The sequence below is a fragment of the Mercurialis annua genome, linkage group LG7, assembly GCF_937616625.2.
Source record: "Mercurialis annua linkage group LG7, ddMerAnnu1.2, whole genome shotgun sequence".
In the NCBI taxonomy this organism is placed as follows: domain Eukaryota; kingdom Viridiplantae; phylum Streptophyta; class Magnoliopsida; order Malpighiales; family Euphorbiaceae; genus Mercurialis; species Mercurialis annua.
Genome location: NC_065576.1, coordinates 16,061,602 through 16,079,313, shown reverse-complemented (window position 1 = coordinate 16,079,313; position 17,712 = coordinate 16,061,602). Strand labels below are relative to the sequence as shown.

Here is a 17,712-nt window from a genome sequence, read left to right as displayed (position 1 = left end):
TTTAATTGGCAGAGCTGGATACTCTATCTCAATAATGTCAGTTAGCATTCCATAAAAGTCGCTTACGGCTAGACCGAAGAGAGACCCTTTAACACAAACTCCACTATTCATAGTAACTCGATCCTCGCCATAATCTTGAGTATTGAATTTGAACCAGTTTACACGATATCCCTTATATGTTTTGACTGATCTAAGTGGGCCTTTCGCAAGACTCAGAATATAGGGATTCGTACATGTAGCTGGGTCCTTCACCTGCAGGACAGTAAATATTTACATGAGTCAGCAATTAAAACGAACGAGAAATAAAAGAAGACGTACGTCGCCAATACTTACATGTCCTTCAAACCAGGACGCAAATTCCCTTTCTAACTTTCCTTCAACTTCGATCCGCGTGATTGCGGGGTTGATTGCATGCAATTCATCCTCGAAAACACTTTCAGAAGAATACATGAGAATTTGTGAGCTGGCGAATTAAATTTTGTAACTCAGTAATACATTGAAAAGTGTAGAAGCAATGCTTACTCTCTGTAAGGTTCAATTTCCGCACAATTTAAAAGGACGTAACTCCGGGCGGCGACATATTCAGACTCGTCCAGATGTCTTTTGCGGCAGGCACCTATGGGTTCCCCAACTGTTCTGAAAATTGAAAGTCGGTCGACATCATCATCCATATCGGTATCGAATACCTCATTTATTTGCAGTCGACAGGGTAACGTCGGATCACCATCCGTAAAATAAAAAGACGCAAATTTTGCTGTTTCCTATATTAGGTATCCGCTACTAATGATGCCTTCCACCCGACTTTTATTGGATACCTTTTTTTTCAATTTCCGCAAATATCTGTTCAATCATGAATTGATTAATACAATTAAACACTTCAAACAACACCCGATGAATATAAAAGAGATATATTTACATCACCTTTCAAATGGATACATCCACCGATACTGAACCGGTCCAGCCATTCTAGCTTCGTATGGAAGGTGTACAGGAAGATGTTCCATCGAATCAAAAAAGCTGGGAGGAAATATGCGTTCCAACTTGCAAAGTATCTTCGGGATTTCTTCTTCCATACGTTTCAGATCCTCGCCCTTAAGTGATGTAGCAGTTAACTCCCTGAAGAAGATACTCAACTCTGCTATAGGCTCCCATATCTCTTTTGGGAGAAGCTCACACAGCGCAATTGGTAGGAGTCGCTGCATAAACACATGACAGTCGTGGCTTTTCATGCCCATCATTTTCTGTTTGGTTGAATCAACACACCGAGACAAGTTTGACACGTAACCATCCGGGAATTTAATTTGCTGAATCCATTCTAGCAATAATTTTTTTTTCCTTGTCCAGAGCATAATTCGGATATCTACCAATAGTTGGGTCGTGTGCTAGTTCCGGACGATCGCAAAGATCATTTAACTCTGCCCTAGATTTTGCATGGTCCTTAGTCTTCCCAGGAACATTCAGCACGGCATTGAAAACGTTGTCAAAAATATTTTTCTCGATATGCATGACATCAAAATTATGCCGAATCACATTTGTTCTCCAATACGGCAAATCCCAAAATATACTTTTTCTGTTCCAACCACACTTCTTCGACAAATCGGCATTAATAGCTTTTGCATCGGGCTCATATGCCCTCCTAAACCCTAGGTGGTCCACCTCTGCCAACAGTTCATCTCCTGTTTTCACCCTACGAAAATGGTTTTTTTTCTTGTTTACCTTTTCAAAAATCTGTGACATTTCGACGAAAACGATGCCCCGGAGGTAGAAACTTTCTGTGGCAGTCAAACCATGATTGTTTACCACTCTCAGTAAGTGTGAATGCATTCGTATCTTCCATGCAATATGGACATGCCAATCTACCTAATGTGCTCCAACCAGATAGCATTGAATAGGCCGAGAAATCATTAATTGTCCACATAAGGGCCGCTTTCATCTGAAAGTTCTGACGCTTGTGAATAACAAAGGTCCAGATCCCAGATTCCCACAATTGGTTTAACTCTACTATCAACGGCTGGAGGAAAATGTCCATAGTGTTTTTCGGATTACGCGGACCCGGGACAAGTATCGTTAAAAACTTGAACTCATCCTTCATGCACATGCCTGGAGGCAGATAATAAGGCGTCACAATTACCGTTCATGAAGAATAAGGTGACCCGAAACTGCCAAACGGTTGAAACCCATCAGTGCATAAGCCAAGTCTAACATTTCGAGGTTCGTCAGCAAAATCCGTATGCAACTCACTAAACCGTTTCCAAGCTGGAGAATCAGACGGATGACACATTTTCCCGTCTTCCATTTCATGTTTGGCATGCCATGTCATATGCCCAGCTGTGGCTTTCGAAGCATACAACCTCTGCAGCCTCGGAGTAATTGGAAAATAAAACATCTTCTTATATGGCACGTTGGCCTTTCGTTTTCTGGAAGAATTGCTTTTGGTAACTGGTTTCCACCGTTCGTGGCCACAAACTTTACAATACGTTAAAGCCTCATCTTCCCCCTAGAAAAGCATGCAGTTGTAAAAACAGCAGTCAATAACCTCCACCGGCAACCCCAAACCTTTCACCAGCAACCCCAAACCTTTCACCAGCTTTTTAATTTTAGAAAAATTCGATGGCATCTTGTTGTCCTCTGGCAGCAATTCTTGCATTAAACTACAAATGTCGTCAATTAAAGCAACTAAACCCTGATGGCGACATTTAATGTCCAACATGTTAGTTGCCGCGGACAAAGGGGAGTGTCTGTTATTCCCGGGCCATATTTCTTCTTCCGCCGAACGCATCATATCATAAAATCTCTGGGCTTCTTGATTAGGAGGCTCTTCATCAGTAAACATTTCAGGACCATCTGCATCGATCACCATTCTCTGAACTGCATCAAAACCGTCCTCGTCATTTCCGTAGTCAAACTGATCGTAATTACCCGGTGGTTGTGCCCAAGGAGAAGGATTCAGGACAGTGCCCTCACCGTGATGAACCCACACTTGGTAATCTTCAACAAACCTAGACTGCAACACATGTAACTTGACATCTTCTGGATCTCGGTAATTTGTGTTTCTGCATTTTCTCCTAGAGCACGGCCATTTGATTTTTGCCCCACTCTTACATTTAGGATGTCGTAAAGCAAAGTCGACAAACTCCTCAACCTTATCAAAAAATCCTTCCGCTAGCAATCCATTACTATGTCTAATATACATCCAACTGCGGTCCTGATTCATGTCTGTTGCATAAATAATTAGGTGGTTTACAGGCTCAAGGGTAGCAACGTCAATGTAATTGACTGCTAAAAGGCTATGGACCTATCCCATTCGCAAAACTGGCGCCCGTAACCCGACCACCATATATGTGTAGGAACGAAAAAAAATATTCGGCAGCCTTCCAGCGTCGTTCTCCTTAAGTGCGCTATGTACTATATCCCGAGTAACGCTGATTAAATATTCTGTGAAGAACAAGCGTTACGCGGCATATAGTAATAGGCACCCGGAGAACAAACGCTAGAAAAACCACAAAATAATTTTCTACCGTAACTACGCATATATGTTTTTGGCAATCAGATCACCGAAGCACGAGTTTTGCGAACTGTACAAACTGTACAATCCCGTGTCGTTCAATAGATTGAACACACGAGACGGGAAATCTACGGCTAGGATTACGATTTTATTCGGTGGGAATAAAATCGTGTTTAATTAATTAATGTGAAGTGTTTTTAATCTAACTATGTAAATGAAATACAAAAAGAAATAAAACCAACTTGTTGTAGGGCAGAACCGCAAGCCAACGCTGGATCCCGGTCAGAAAAATCGGAGCAGGCGTCTACTGTCACCGGCTACCAGGAATGCACAGCAGAGAGAAGTCTACAATAAAATTTTAATCTAATTGTTATTATTTTCTAATCTAACTGTTATTATTTTTTAACGAAAATCGGACAGCATTTCCCCTAAAAATGAGCATCACCCATTTTTCAGGGAAAGCCTGCAAGCAAATAAAACATATACGAAAATATCCAACATACCAATTCAAGTTAATGTTTTCAATTTAAGATAATTCTCAATTAATCACAATTATTTTTAATTACTAATGCAAAAATAACACAATTGAAACCTAATTCATCAAACGTCCAATAATTACTATTTAATTATAAAATTACCAAATATTATAAATTTAGCCTACAATTATAAATTAATTAAGTAATTAAACGGTTATTTACTAATTACGTATTAAATTAACCTTACTTAACACATTTGACCTAAATTAAATATGTTTATCAATTAGGCTTAATTAACCGGTTAATTACTAATTAATTAAAAATGAAACGGTTATTTACCAAATAAACCTAATTAGGCTAATATATAATCGATTTTAAATAAACTAAAAACTTAATTAAAATAAACCTAATTAGGCTATTATCAAACCTAATTTAATTTTAATAAACACCTAATTTAATTTAATCTGACCTGATCTAAATAAACTAACTATTTAATTTAACCTAATCTAAATAAGTTTAATTTAATCTAAATATTTAATTTAATCTAACCTAATCTAAATAAACACCTAATTTAATCTAACCTAATCTAAATATACTAACTATTTAATTCAATCTACTACAATTATAATAACTTAATTTAATTAAAATCAAATTTTATAAAAACTAACCTAGGTGGACGGCGGCAAAACTGCAGGCAGCGGAAAGCGGCGACGGCGGCAGGCGGCAGTGTGCGGCAGCGGGCGGCAGTTCACTATTTTTAAAAAATTAAAAAATTAATTACAAATAAATACAATAAAAACAAAATAATAAATAAAAACATTACTAACCTGAAATCGCAAACCGGAGAAGATGACCGGCGGCGGCGTTGGTGGCCGGAAGAAATGGAAGGCGGCAGCGCAGGCGGAGGCGGCAGGGGAGGCGGCAGCGGTGGAAGGCGGCAGCGAAGGTGGGTGGAAGGCGGCAGCGAAGGTGGGTGGAAGGCGGAGAAGAGAAGAAAAGGCGGAGAAGAAAAGAAGCGGCTGCAGAAATGGGGAAGAAGAAGGCTGCCTCGCGTTTTAGGGCTAAATTTACCGACGGACTAATCCGTCGATAAACGTAGCCCTAAAACGCTGTGTTTCATTTAGTCGGGCATTACCGACGGATTAGTAAATAATCCGTCGGTAACCTTAGCTGTCAAACTCATCGTTTAAAGATGTGGAAGAGTGTCGACGGATATGACTTCCATCGGCAACTTTTCCCGACGGATTCCTTTATCCGTCGGCAGAGGCAGTCGTAAAAAAGGCGGGAGTTTCCTTTGCCACTTCGCGCCTCAACTTCCTGGAAAATTGGCGACGGATGATACCTTCTGTCGGTAAATTTCCCGACGGCTATGTAATCCGTCGGCAATATCAGTCGGCAAAAGCGCGGGAGTGTGCTTTCCCTCTTCCCGCCTCAAGTTCTTGGAAAATTGGCGATGGAATTGTATTTGTCGCCGATCTCTGTCGGTAATGTATTATATAGCGACGGAAATTGCGTCCGTCGGTATTTCCGTCGCTATCTTCGGACATTCTAGTAGTGATTATAGTTAAACTTATAAGGCTTATTCACCAAAAAAATGCCAAACCTTTGCGGTTTGAGTCAATTATAGCCAAACCTTTAAAAACGACCATATTTAGCCATGTGCCTACATGTCATCCACGTCAGTGCCCACTCAACAAAACTAGCTGACATGGCACATTCCAAATCACTAACTCAAATCCAACCAAACCAAAGAGTAAATCAAATAAATCCAAATCCAACTAAATCAAATCAATTCAAAAATTATTTTTTAAAAGTCATAAATATTTTAAAAAATTAATATTAATATATTGTATTTTTTCTAAATTTACTCAGAAACACAAAATATCCTTCTGCCAACTCAAATCGACCGCCAGAATTTTTTCCGGCGGTCCTCCTCGACCTGTTCTTCCATGGAAGAACAGATCGCGAGATCTATTTTTTCTGTAGAAGAAGAGATCTACGTATGTTCTTCCATGGAAGAAAATACTATGTTCTTCCATGGAAGAACATGGCATGTTCTTCCAAAGAAAAACAGATTGAGGAAGACCGCCAGAGAAAATTTCCGGCGGTCGGTTTGATTTTTTTTTTTTTGCGGATAGAAAATTGTAGTTTCGGAATAGATTCAGGGAGAAAATTAGCGGTATTTGAAATTTTTTTATGTCAATTTTAGTTGATTTAATTTTTTTATATTTTTTATTTAACTAATTAAAATTATATAAAAATTAATTAAAATTAAATTTAAATAAATTTATTAGTCATAGTGAATTTTAATCGGAATAAATAAAAATATTGAGATAATGAATATTTATTTTAATTAAATATACTTTTGTGAAATTTATTTTAAAAAGAAATAATTTTTGAAGTTATTTGATTTAGTTTAATTTGGTTTTGTTTGATTTACTCTTTGGTTTGGTTAGATTTGTATTAGTGATTTGGAATGTGTCATGTCAGCTAATTTTGTTGAGTGGGCACTAACGTGGATGACATATAGGCACAAAATCCGGTTTGATTCGCAGATGGCTAAAAAAAACGGACAGTCTAAGGTCTGACTAAATATGGTGGGTTTTAAAGGTTTGGCTAAAATTAACTCAAACCGCAAAGATTTGTCATTTTTTTGGTGAATAAGCCAATTTACAAATGAGTTTTATAAAAACATTTAATAATTTTATAACAGCTTCCAATTAGTTTCTTCAAATTTGAAATCAGTTTCAATTTTCAAATGAATTCAATGTGAGTTTCATAATTAAAATTAATAGTTTTATCATAGTTTCATAGCAATTTTTAAAAGTTCAAATGAGCTTTCAAACAAGTTTCTTATGAATTTTATAATTTCATGAGTTTCGAGTAGAACAAAGATTAAATTCACCCCCTCAACTTGGCACAAAATATCAAATGAATAAATCTCGTCGCTTTTGGTACAAATAAATCCAAAACTTGCGTTTTTGTATCAAGAAAGCCCTTGAGAGAATAAGTTTCTTAATTTTATTTAATTAACTTAAATAATCATATTCTAATTAATCAAAGCTCTAATTATACATTAATTAAACTAATAAAACACAATTAATCCTAATTAATTATATTTTACTTAATCAAAACTCTAATTATACCTAATAAAACACAATTAATTCTAATCGTCTTCTTACCTTAATAAAATAATACTCTAATTTACCCCTCTTTTTTCACCGGAAAATTATTTCAATCATAATTTTTATTTCTATTGAATCGTTGTTGGCAAATAATCGCAAGTGTACGATATCGCTCAAGTAATATAACTTGGAAGACCAAGTATCGATCCCACAAGGAACAATGAATTAAACAACTAATTTCTAATATTCTTTAATTGGCTAGTAGAAAAATAAATGGATTTGTGCAAACTAAATAAAATCTAACTTAATTCAACTTCAAGTAATTAAACTAAAAATCTGAATTTAAACAAATAAATTGAGGTTTAAACAATAATGATAAAAAGCTCAAATATTGATAATTCCAAATAAACTAGTAAAAGAATGGATTAAAACTTATTTAGTGATTTTATTGTGAATCGAGCTATTCTAATGCACCGAATCCCGCTCTCTCAAGCCTCAAAGATTCAAATAAAATCACAACCTAATTAACTAATCAATTATTAACTTGCTCTCACAATATTAAAATTGAATTAAAGAACTAAATTGTAATTATGAAGCAAACTCAACGACTACCTAAATTCCAACCCGCTCTCACGGTGTTTTCCTCTAAGTTTTTAATCACCTATGTCTATTTAATTAACAATCTCTCAATTAGTTAATTAAACACAAAATCATGAACAAAGTGATTAAATTAATTCAAGCATTAATCTTAGTAATTAAAACACAATTTTACTTACTCAATAAATCCTAATCCAATTCGAAAACTAATCTAAGTGTTCATATCAATCCCCGAACAAAGGATTTAGTTACGCATGCTTAAACTTAAATTAAACAAAGAAGAAGATGAAGAATTAAACATAATTAGAATAATAAATACCGGAGTTGTCAATTTCGGAAGAATCGTCTAGATTAAACTTGAAATCTTCACAATCGTTCTTTGCAGAAACTAATAATAAACTACTTATAAACTGCTGAGAAACAGAAGCTAAAACGCTATTTTAAGAGAATGAAAATAAAACTAATGTATTCTAATTATTAAAACTAGTCTATTACAAGGTCTTTATATAGAGGAGGAAGCTCTGGAATCTTCTAAATCGATTGACGAATCGAATTTGAAATAGGAGTTTCGGTTGTAGTTGTAAAAGGAGATTAAGTCCAAGTCCAATTCTGATTAGGAAAATTTCACCTCTTTCTCGTTCGTACCTCTTCTTTCTCGAACGAGACATGCCTGAATTCTTCATGGTTCTCGTACGTACCTTGGCTTCCCGTTCGAAAAAGCTTTGACCGAGAGAAAATTCTCGTTTGCCCATCCTTGGTTTCGAACGTACCTTCACCTTTTCACTTGGGTCTCGTTCGAGAATGGCTTTCTCGTTCGAGACTCAAGCAAAAACTTCATGGTTTCCGTTCGAGAATTGTGTTTTTCGAACGGGAACAGCTCTTTACTGCACAAGTTTCGTTCGAGACTTTGTAATCTTTTCTTTACGATGTTAATTCCTTTGTCCGCAAGCTACGCTTTTACTCCAACGCCTAATCCACCATAAATTAGCTTCAAATACTCGATTTTCACCTAATTTCCACTGAAACATTAACAAACACCATCAAACATAAAAAATGCCAAATAATGTATAAAATTAGTACTAAACGTGATAAAAACCGAGTAAAATCGACCCTAATTATAGGAGTAAAATACTCCTATCAAACATCCTCACACTTAACCTTTGCTTGTCCTCAAGCAAGAAATAAATCTTACTCTACAAAATATGTTAGAAATCCTTAGCATATAACTTAACAATAAATCAATCAAAGAAATCCCCCAACCTATGAACACTATGAACAATCAAAACTTCTAAACCCGACAACTAAATAATGATGCAATAAAATAACAATAATAATTTATGACATAATTCAATATAACAAAGGTTACTAACTCATTAGTCCAAGGTCAAATTGAATCACACTTCAAGTTTCACTATCATTTGCGGGACATGGAAAATAATCAATTTCTCACTTTAGGCGAATCATAGCACAATTTAGTAAAAACTAAGCTAATGACATCAATATATCAACAAGTAGGGTATATATCAAAGAAAAAACTCACAATTGAAAACATGAATACTCACCATAAGCTTGCTCATAGTCCCGGACTCCGCTACTTGATTCGGTAATCAACAAAAATCATATGGTCTTTAATGAGGTTGTAACGTGGCTAAGGTAAAGGGTAGGTAAAAAGGATAAAACAAAGGCTAAATATCAACTTAATAAACTATTTATTACTACTATTAACTTCTAGGTTGATCTAACTCCGCTTTTGCGTTTATATGAACTCATAACTTTCTTTTCTTTTTGAATTACGCTTTACTCATTACTTTTTTTTTTTTTTTTTTTGCAATCTCAGAATTTTTCTTTCTTTTGAGCTATTACTTTGCAAATTTCTATCTCTTTTTTTTTCAAGGCGCAAACTTAATCTTTTAAGCACAATGTAGTTCACTTTTTCTTTTCACTAATCTTGAGTTATAAATCACCTATATTCATCATAGTCATAACAAATAATATATCAAGTCGATAAGGTAAACAAAAGAGGTAAAACATAGAACGGTAAAAGGTGTAAAATATGGTAAAAACAATAAAAAGGTTTAAGGCTCAAATTGGTGTAATCTAGGGGATAAGGGTAGTCTATTTAAGTGGTTTAAAAGAAAGGTTATACCTAATTGCCATAATCATCTAATTTTTGAAAACTCAATCGTGTAACTTTAAACGGACACTGAGCAAGTTCTAGGAATAAAACACGAAATCAACACTCACAACAAGAAAATTAAGCTCAAAACTCTCAAAAGTGTGTAGTGTTATGCCATAAACTCAATTCCTACAAAAATTATGCTACTTATGCCAAAAGTTTAGAAACGACTATAAAAATAAACAATCGACATATCATGAATCCGCATCAAGTTATTCAATTATGTTTCAACGATTTGAACAAGTCTAATTTTTGAATTCACCCTTATTTCATCGGATTATGTCAACGAATTATTAAGTCATTAAGCAAGCATCACTTATCAATTGTCGAATTAAGAAGTCGCGTTTATACATTCATTGATTCGGGGAAATCTAAGATTGACAAATTTATTAAGATACACACCAAATCAACTAACACTTTCATAATTAAAAGCCAAAGATTTAAAGCGATACAAGCCTTTGAAAATAAACTACATTAATACCCTAATACATTCTACTAAAAATAAAAAGAAAAACTGAAAATAAACTACTTCAACACCCTAATAAAAACAAAAATAAAGCTGAAAATAAAGATAAATCACCGAAAATAACCCAAACGAAAGATAAAATTTTCTTCCCCCCTCCTCACACTATTTCTAGCTATGTCCCCAAAGCTAAGAAATAAGAAAAATAAAAACAGAAAATTAAAGGAGTTTGGGTTTAGAAAAACAAATCTCGCTCTAGTCAAAGGCCGGTGGATCCGGTGATGGTTCCGGTGATGGATAACGCTCTCCGCCGGCGGCATTAAAATAACCCCGAAGAAAATCCTCTTGCCGATTAAGCCGTGCCCGCATTCGATCTTGCCTCCATTGAAGTTGTACAAGACCAACATGTTGCTCACGTCGGATATCTTCAAGTAATTTTTGGTTAGTTTCCCAACCAACCCGGTTTTGCTCCCATCCGTTCCGGTTTTATTCAACCAACTCAGAAAACCGTTGATCAAACCCGGAAATATTAGCCGCCTCGCCGGCTTGAGAAGTTCCCGCGGGTTCGTTCCCCGCTCGCCTTCCTACTCTTCCTTCCACGTCTCCTCTTTCTTCTTCCGCTCTCTCTTCTTGTGCCGCCGCTTCTTTTTCGGCTCTTGACAACTATCGCACCCTTCTATTATAGGGAATAATTCTCCCCCTCTTCACATACCCGGCCACATCTAAATGGTTAATATTTATTACCCTCGCCGGAGTGGACTCGAAAGTTGCCAAGGTAGATGTCGTGGGCATACAATTGTTCTTCTCGGCCAATGCACGAACAAACCATCCATAGCCAATCTTTGACAATTCTTGTGGAACCGCCCGTAATCGCTTCAAAAGACGATAAGCCGTGTTGACTTGGTAGGCGTCAATTTCTGGATGTAAAATGGCATTCAATGCCAAAAGATCACTCTTCGCCACCTTGGAGTACTCATTACGCCCGCCAAAAGAGTGCCCAAACCATTTCAAGAACACCACAATGTTGATGTCTTTGACTTCATTCATCTTGGACACCTTGGACTTGTAGTCGTCCCGATCCGTCAATTCTCTCCAAATAGCCACTTGATCGAACTCTTGAGCCCAATTAACCAATCCCGTTCCCCTCATTCCAAAAAGTTCCACTAAATCTTCAACACTAAGAGTATGACTAGTGTTGTTGATGCGGAAAGTAATGGAAGTAGGAGAACCGCGAACCGGTTGAAGAGTAGAAAAGAACTCAAAAGTCATCTCATCGTAAGAATGGTGACTAACCTTGGCCAATGCCGTTAGACCCAAGATGTCTAAGTACCGCTCAATTTCATCTTTAATACCGAGGCGCTCCATATCATCAAAATCAATTTCAAATGACACCGCGATATCCCGCTCCTTAATACTCAAATATAAATCACCTTCCTCCTCCGTATGGATTTGGAAAGGTGCTTGATAACGAGATGTCAGGATCGCCGAGGTGTTAACCCTAGAGGTGGAGGGAGCGGTCGATTTTGAGCGGCTTCTTCCGACGGCCGGTAAAGATGGAATAGCCGCTTCTTGATTTCTTGTGCTTGAACGGCGGATTGGTTGATTTTCGGCATTCTTGCTTCACACCATGATTGCGGAATGAGAATTTATCTAAGCAAAAATTTAGAGAGTAAGAAAAGAAAAAGTATTAGAAGAAGTATGTGTGTGAAAAATGTAGAATAATGCAAGGTATTTATAAGGAAAATATAACAAATCTCAAGATTTCCCACCACTAAATTCAAACTTTCCATTTAATAACTTTGAATTGATTTAACAGTTTAGATTGAAACCATTTAATCAATCCAAGTAAAATTGAAGCACTAATGAATGGTTTGGATTTGCCAAGTCATCAATCCAAGTGAAAAATTCAAATTTTTCAAAGCACAAATCTCAAGGAAACACAAGTTTAAAAAGAAACACAAGTCCCAAGAAATCTACCACACTTTAATTCAAAAGTTTGAAATGAAAAATTCAAATTTCCCACTATTTTTGATGGTTTACCGAACGGGAAAATGGTTTTTCGAACGGAAAATCATAAATTTTAATCAGGTTCGTTTGTTCCAATTTTTTCTCTTTCGAAATCCAATCGAAACCTGGCAAAATTGCCTTGGTTCTCGAACGGGAATATCATTCTCGAACGGGAACAAGGCCAATTTTTCAAGGGTACGAACGAGAAAATCATTCTCGTTCGAAAAAAACATAACCGAGAGCTTTTGGCTCTGAAAATTTCCCTTGGTCTCGAACGAGAATGTGATTCTCGAACGAGACCAAGAGGAAATTTGTGTTTCTCGTTCGAAACCTTTACTTTTTCGAACGAGAAACTAATACCTGAGCAATATTTAAGCTATTTTGCAAGGGTCTCATTTGAAATTTAGGAATTTCGAACGAGACCAAGGCAAAATGGCTCAAATATCATTTGGAAACTCTTCTGAAACTTGCTAGAACCCATTAAAATACCTGCACTATCAAAAACAAAAACTCACCTCGGAATTAAACGAAAACAAAATATAAAGAAACAAAATTAAAAATTAAAAATAAATAAGCAAAACCATAAAATAAAATAAAAACACGAACCTCTCGGGATTGCCTCCCGAGTGCGCTTTATTTTTGGTCAAAAGTGAGACCGTGGCCCGGAATTTATGGAGGAGTGGTGAACATGATTTGTTCCACCACTTGATCCGTCAAGGGTCCAAGATACGGTTTGCACTGTTGTCCATTTACCTTGAAGACTTCACCACTAGCATTCTCCAATTCCAAACCTCCATGACTTGCCACACTTCGAATTTTGAAGGGACCGCTCCAACGAGACTTCAATTTCCCGGGAAATAATTTGAGGCGTGAGTTGTAGAGCAAGACAAACGATCCTTCCGAAAAAGTTTTAGGAACGATATGAGCATCGTGCCATCGTTTCGTCTTTTCCTTGTAAAGCTTGGCGTTTTCGTAGGCATTTAACCGAAATTCGTCCAACTCATTGAGTTGAAGCATACGTTTTTTCCCCGCCGCTTTAAGGTCAAAATTGAGCTTTTTTATGGCCCAATATGCTCTATGTTCAAGTTCCACCAGAAGATGGCATGCTTTCCCAAAAATAATACGATATGGAGACATTCCGAGGGGCGTTTTAAAAGCCGTACGATATGCCCATAATGCATCATCTAGTTTTAGCGACCAATCTTTCCTTGTGTTATTAACCGTTTTCTCTAGAATTCTTTTTAGCTCACGGTTAGAAACTTCAACTTGCCCGCTTGTTTGAGGATGGTACGGAGTAGCGACCCGATGATAGACTTTATACTTCCGCATCAAGGCATCGAATTGCCTATTGCAAAAGTGAGATCCACCGTCGCTTATTATTGCTCTAGGAGTCCCGTATCGATTCATCAAACGTTTGAGAAAATCCAACACTACTTTGGCATCGTTAGTGGGTAATGCTTCCGCCTCTACCCATTTTGAAACGTAATCTACGCACACCAATATGTATTGCTTTCCAAACGACATAGGAAATGGACCCATGAAGTCTATTCCCCACACATCGAAAAGTTCCACCTCTTGAATGTTGGTAAGCGGCATTTCATCTCTCTTAGATATGTTCCCCACTCTTTGGCATCGATCGCAATGACTAACAAAGTCTTTTGCATCGCGAAATAGCGTAGGCCAAAAGAATCTGCACTCTAGCACACGAGGGGCGGTCCTTGATGTACCATAGTGACCCGCATAGTCCGACGAATGGCATTGACTAAGTATAGGCATCATCTCTTGTAGTGGGACACATCTCCTCAAAATCCCATCTCCACACACCTTGAAGAGGTACGGTTCCTCCCATAGAAACCGTTTAGCATCGCTCAAGAACTTCTTCCTTTGGTGGTAGGTCAAGTTCGGTGGCATTATTTCGGAAGATAGATAGTTTGCAATATCCGCATACCATGGCGTTTCTACTTCCGAAAGTACCATCAACATCTCATCCGGAAACGTTTTATTAATCTCTACGCCGCTTATAATTGGTTCCGGAATTTCTAACCTTGACAAGTGGTCGGCGACGACGTCCTCCGTTCCTTTCTTGTCGCGAATTTCGATGTCAAACTCTTGCATAAGAAGAACCCATAGGATTAGTCTCGGTTTAGCATCTTGCTTTGCAAAAAGGTATCGAAGGGCCGCCTGGTCCGTATAGATGATAACCTTAGAGCAAAGTAAGTACGACCGAAATTTATCCAATGTGAACACCACCGCAAGCATCTCTTTTTCGGTGGTGGTGTAGTTGAGTTGAGCACCCGCCAATGTTCGGCTCGCATAGTATATCACATGAAGCTTTTTCTCCTTCCGTTGCCCCAATACGCACCCAAGTGCTATATCGCTTGCATCACACATGAGTTCGAAAGGAAGAGTCCAATCGGGTGATGAAATAATTGGGGCCGAGATAAGGGCTTCCTTCAACCTAGAAAAAGCAACAAGGCAATCACTAGTAAATTCATAAGGAATATCTTTAACAAGCAAATTAGTTAAAGGACGAGCAATGGAAGAGAAATTTTTGATGAATCGTCGATAAAACCCGGCGTGCCCTAAGAAGGCACGAACTCCTTTTACGGTAGTTGGTGGTGGTAATTTCTCGATGATTTCCGTTTTTGCTCTATTTACTTCAATGCCGTCCTTGGAGATTTTATGTCCCAAGACAATTCCCTCCTCTACCATGAAATGGCACTTCTCCCAATTCAAGACTAGATTGGTCTCCTCACACCGGGCCAACACTCGTTCAAGATTATTTAAGCACATCTCAAAAGAGTCCCTGAATACCGAAAAATCATCCATGAAGACCTCCATAATATCTTCGATCATATCGGCGAAGATGGAGGTCATACATCGTTGAAATGTTGCCGGTGCATTACAAAGACCAAATGGCATCCTCCGATAAGCAAACGTTCCATAAGGACATGTGAAAGTTGTTTTCTCTTGGTCATCCGGGAAGATAAGAATTTGATTGTACCCGGAATATCCATCGAGAAAACAATAATAAGCGTGGCCCGCTACCCGCTCCAACATTTGATCGATAAATGGTAATGGAAAATGGTCCTTCCTCGTCTCCGTATTTAACTTGCGGTAGTCAATACAAACACGCCATCCGTTACCGTCCTAGTGGAAATTTGCTCACCCTTCTCGTTTTCAATCACCGTCATCCCCCCTTTCTTTGGAACGCATTGAATGGGACTAACCCACGCACTATCGGATATGGGGTATATAATTCCGGCGTCGAGAAGTTTTACTATCTCTTTGTGCACGACCTCCTTCATATTCGGATTCAAACGCCATTGTCTTTGAGCCGATGCTCTTGACTCACTTTCTAGGTGGATCTTGTGCATGACCACCGATGGACTAATTCCTCGGATGTCCGAAATTTGCCAACCGATCGCCAATATATGTTGCTTCACCACTTTGACAACTCTCGCTTCTTGTGTTTCCGACAAGTTGTTTGAGATGATGATGGGAAGTGTCATGTTGTCGCCCAAAAACGCATACCGTAAGTGAGATGGTAACGTTTTAAGCTCAACCTTTGGTGGAGAAATAGAAGAAGGTGGTGTCACGCTCTCTCTTCTAATCAAATTTTCGGCTTTCGGCTCATCTTCTTTGGAATATTCTTCCCCGGAAGTTTCATGTGTCTCCTCGGAATGGAATATGACTTTTGAAACTGGGAAAAGTTCTTCCACGATTCCATCAATCATATCCAGTTTCATGCATTCCACCTCCTCAAAAGTGTTGCGCATAATCCTTTTCATTTCAAACTCTACTTTGTCATCATCGATACACAAAGTGAGTCGTCCGGCATGCACATCTATCAATGCCCTCCCCGTGTTCATGAAAGGACGCCCAAGAATCATAGGGCATGTTTTATCCGCCGCATAGTCAAGTACGACAAAATCCACCGGAAAGATGAATTTGTCTACTTTGACTAGAACATCTTCTACCACTCCGTATGGCTTTTTAAGGGAGCGGTCCGCCAATTGAAGCATCATCGATGTTTGCTTCAAAGTTTGATCACCAAATATATCCCTGAAAAGAAACAAAGGCATTAGATTGATACTTGCCCCTAAATCACATAAACAATTAATTGAATTTAAATCGCCTATTTTGCATGGAATTGTAAAACTCCCTGGGTCCTTAAGCTTGGTGGGCAAGTCACTAAGGATGAGTGAGCTACAATTTTCCGTTAGGGAAATTTTGCTTTGTCGTCCCAACTCCTTTTCTTCGTTATGATTTCTTTGAGGAACTTCGCGTATTGAGGCATCTCACGCAAATCATCCGCAAAGCTTATGTTGATTTGGAGTTTCTTGAAAATTTCCATAAATTTATGGAATTTTTGGTTATCCGGCGTCTTCTTCAATCATCCCGGGAAAGGGACCTTCGGCACAAATGGAGGAGGAGGTGGCGGTTTAACATATGGAAGTTCGGTTACTTCCTCCTCATTTGTTCCCGTTGTTAGATCGATCGCTTTCTCTTTACTTGCATGTGGATCATCAAGTTCTTTCCCGCTTCGGAGTTCAATAGCTTTGACTTGCTCCCTTGGATTTGATTCCGTTGTAGACGGTAAACCCCCTTGAGCTCTATTTTGAAGCGAGATGGCAAGTTGAGAAATTTGAGTCTCGAGATGGTGATTGACGGAAGCTTGGTTCTTAAAACCGGTTCTAACTTCCTCAATAAGCTTGTCAATTTTTCTCCCCTCATCCGTATTCCGATTTTGAAAACCGGGTGGGTGTTGTGGTCAGTAGTTGTTGAAGTTGCCTTGGTTTTGTGGACCACGGTTTCCTCCTTGAAAATTTGCTCCTCCCATATTTGAGTTTGCATTGGCTTGACCCGAATTGTCCCTCCATGAAAAGTTAGGATGATTCCTCCACCCTGGATTGTAGGTGTTGGAATAGGGGTCATTGTCTTGCCTTTGCCCATTGACATAGTTGACTTGCTCATTTGAGTTTTGATGTAGGACGGGGCAATTCATTCCCGAATGATCGTGCCCATCACAAGTCTCGCAACCCATTTGAACTACCGCAAGTTGAGCATTCCTTTGATTTTCTTGTTGTTTGTACATCTCAAGTTGTGCTAGAAGTGTCGCATTCTTTGCTTTCATTGCTTTAAATTCTTGGGTTTGCTCGAGGGTCATTATACCCTTTTGAGGTGGTTGCCTCAACCGCTCGGTTGACCAAGAACAACTATTTGTAGCAAGTTCCTCTAGCAAGTTATTGGCCTCATCATAAGTTTTCTTCATAAGTGATCCTCCCGATGCCGCGTCAATCGTTGCCCGTGTACCCTCATTGGTACCATTGTAGAAAATAGAGACAAGATGCTCCCTTCCT

At 38.1% G+C, this 17,712-nt stretch overlaps 1 protein-coding gene across 1 annotated transcript; it reads right to left on the bottom strand.

Moving 5' to 3' along the window:
• Nucleotides 1-1,296: 1,296 nt before the first annotated feature.
• LOC126656914 (uncharacterized) lies at nt 1,297-3,214 on the bottom strand. Its single transcript, XM_050351538.1, has 4 exons — nt 2,585-3,214; nt 2,204-2,497; nt 1,788-2,086; nt 1,297-1,687 (listed from the first exon to the last, which is right to left on the bottom strand). Exons 1-4 carry the CDS (start codon nt 3,212-3,214, stop codon nt 1,297-1,299), a joined length of 1,614 nt encoding a protein of 537 aa, XP_050207495.1.
• Between the last annotated feature and the right edge of the window lie 14,498 nt (nt 3,215-17,712).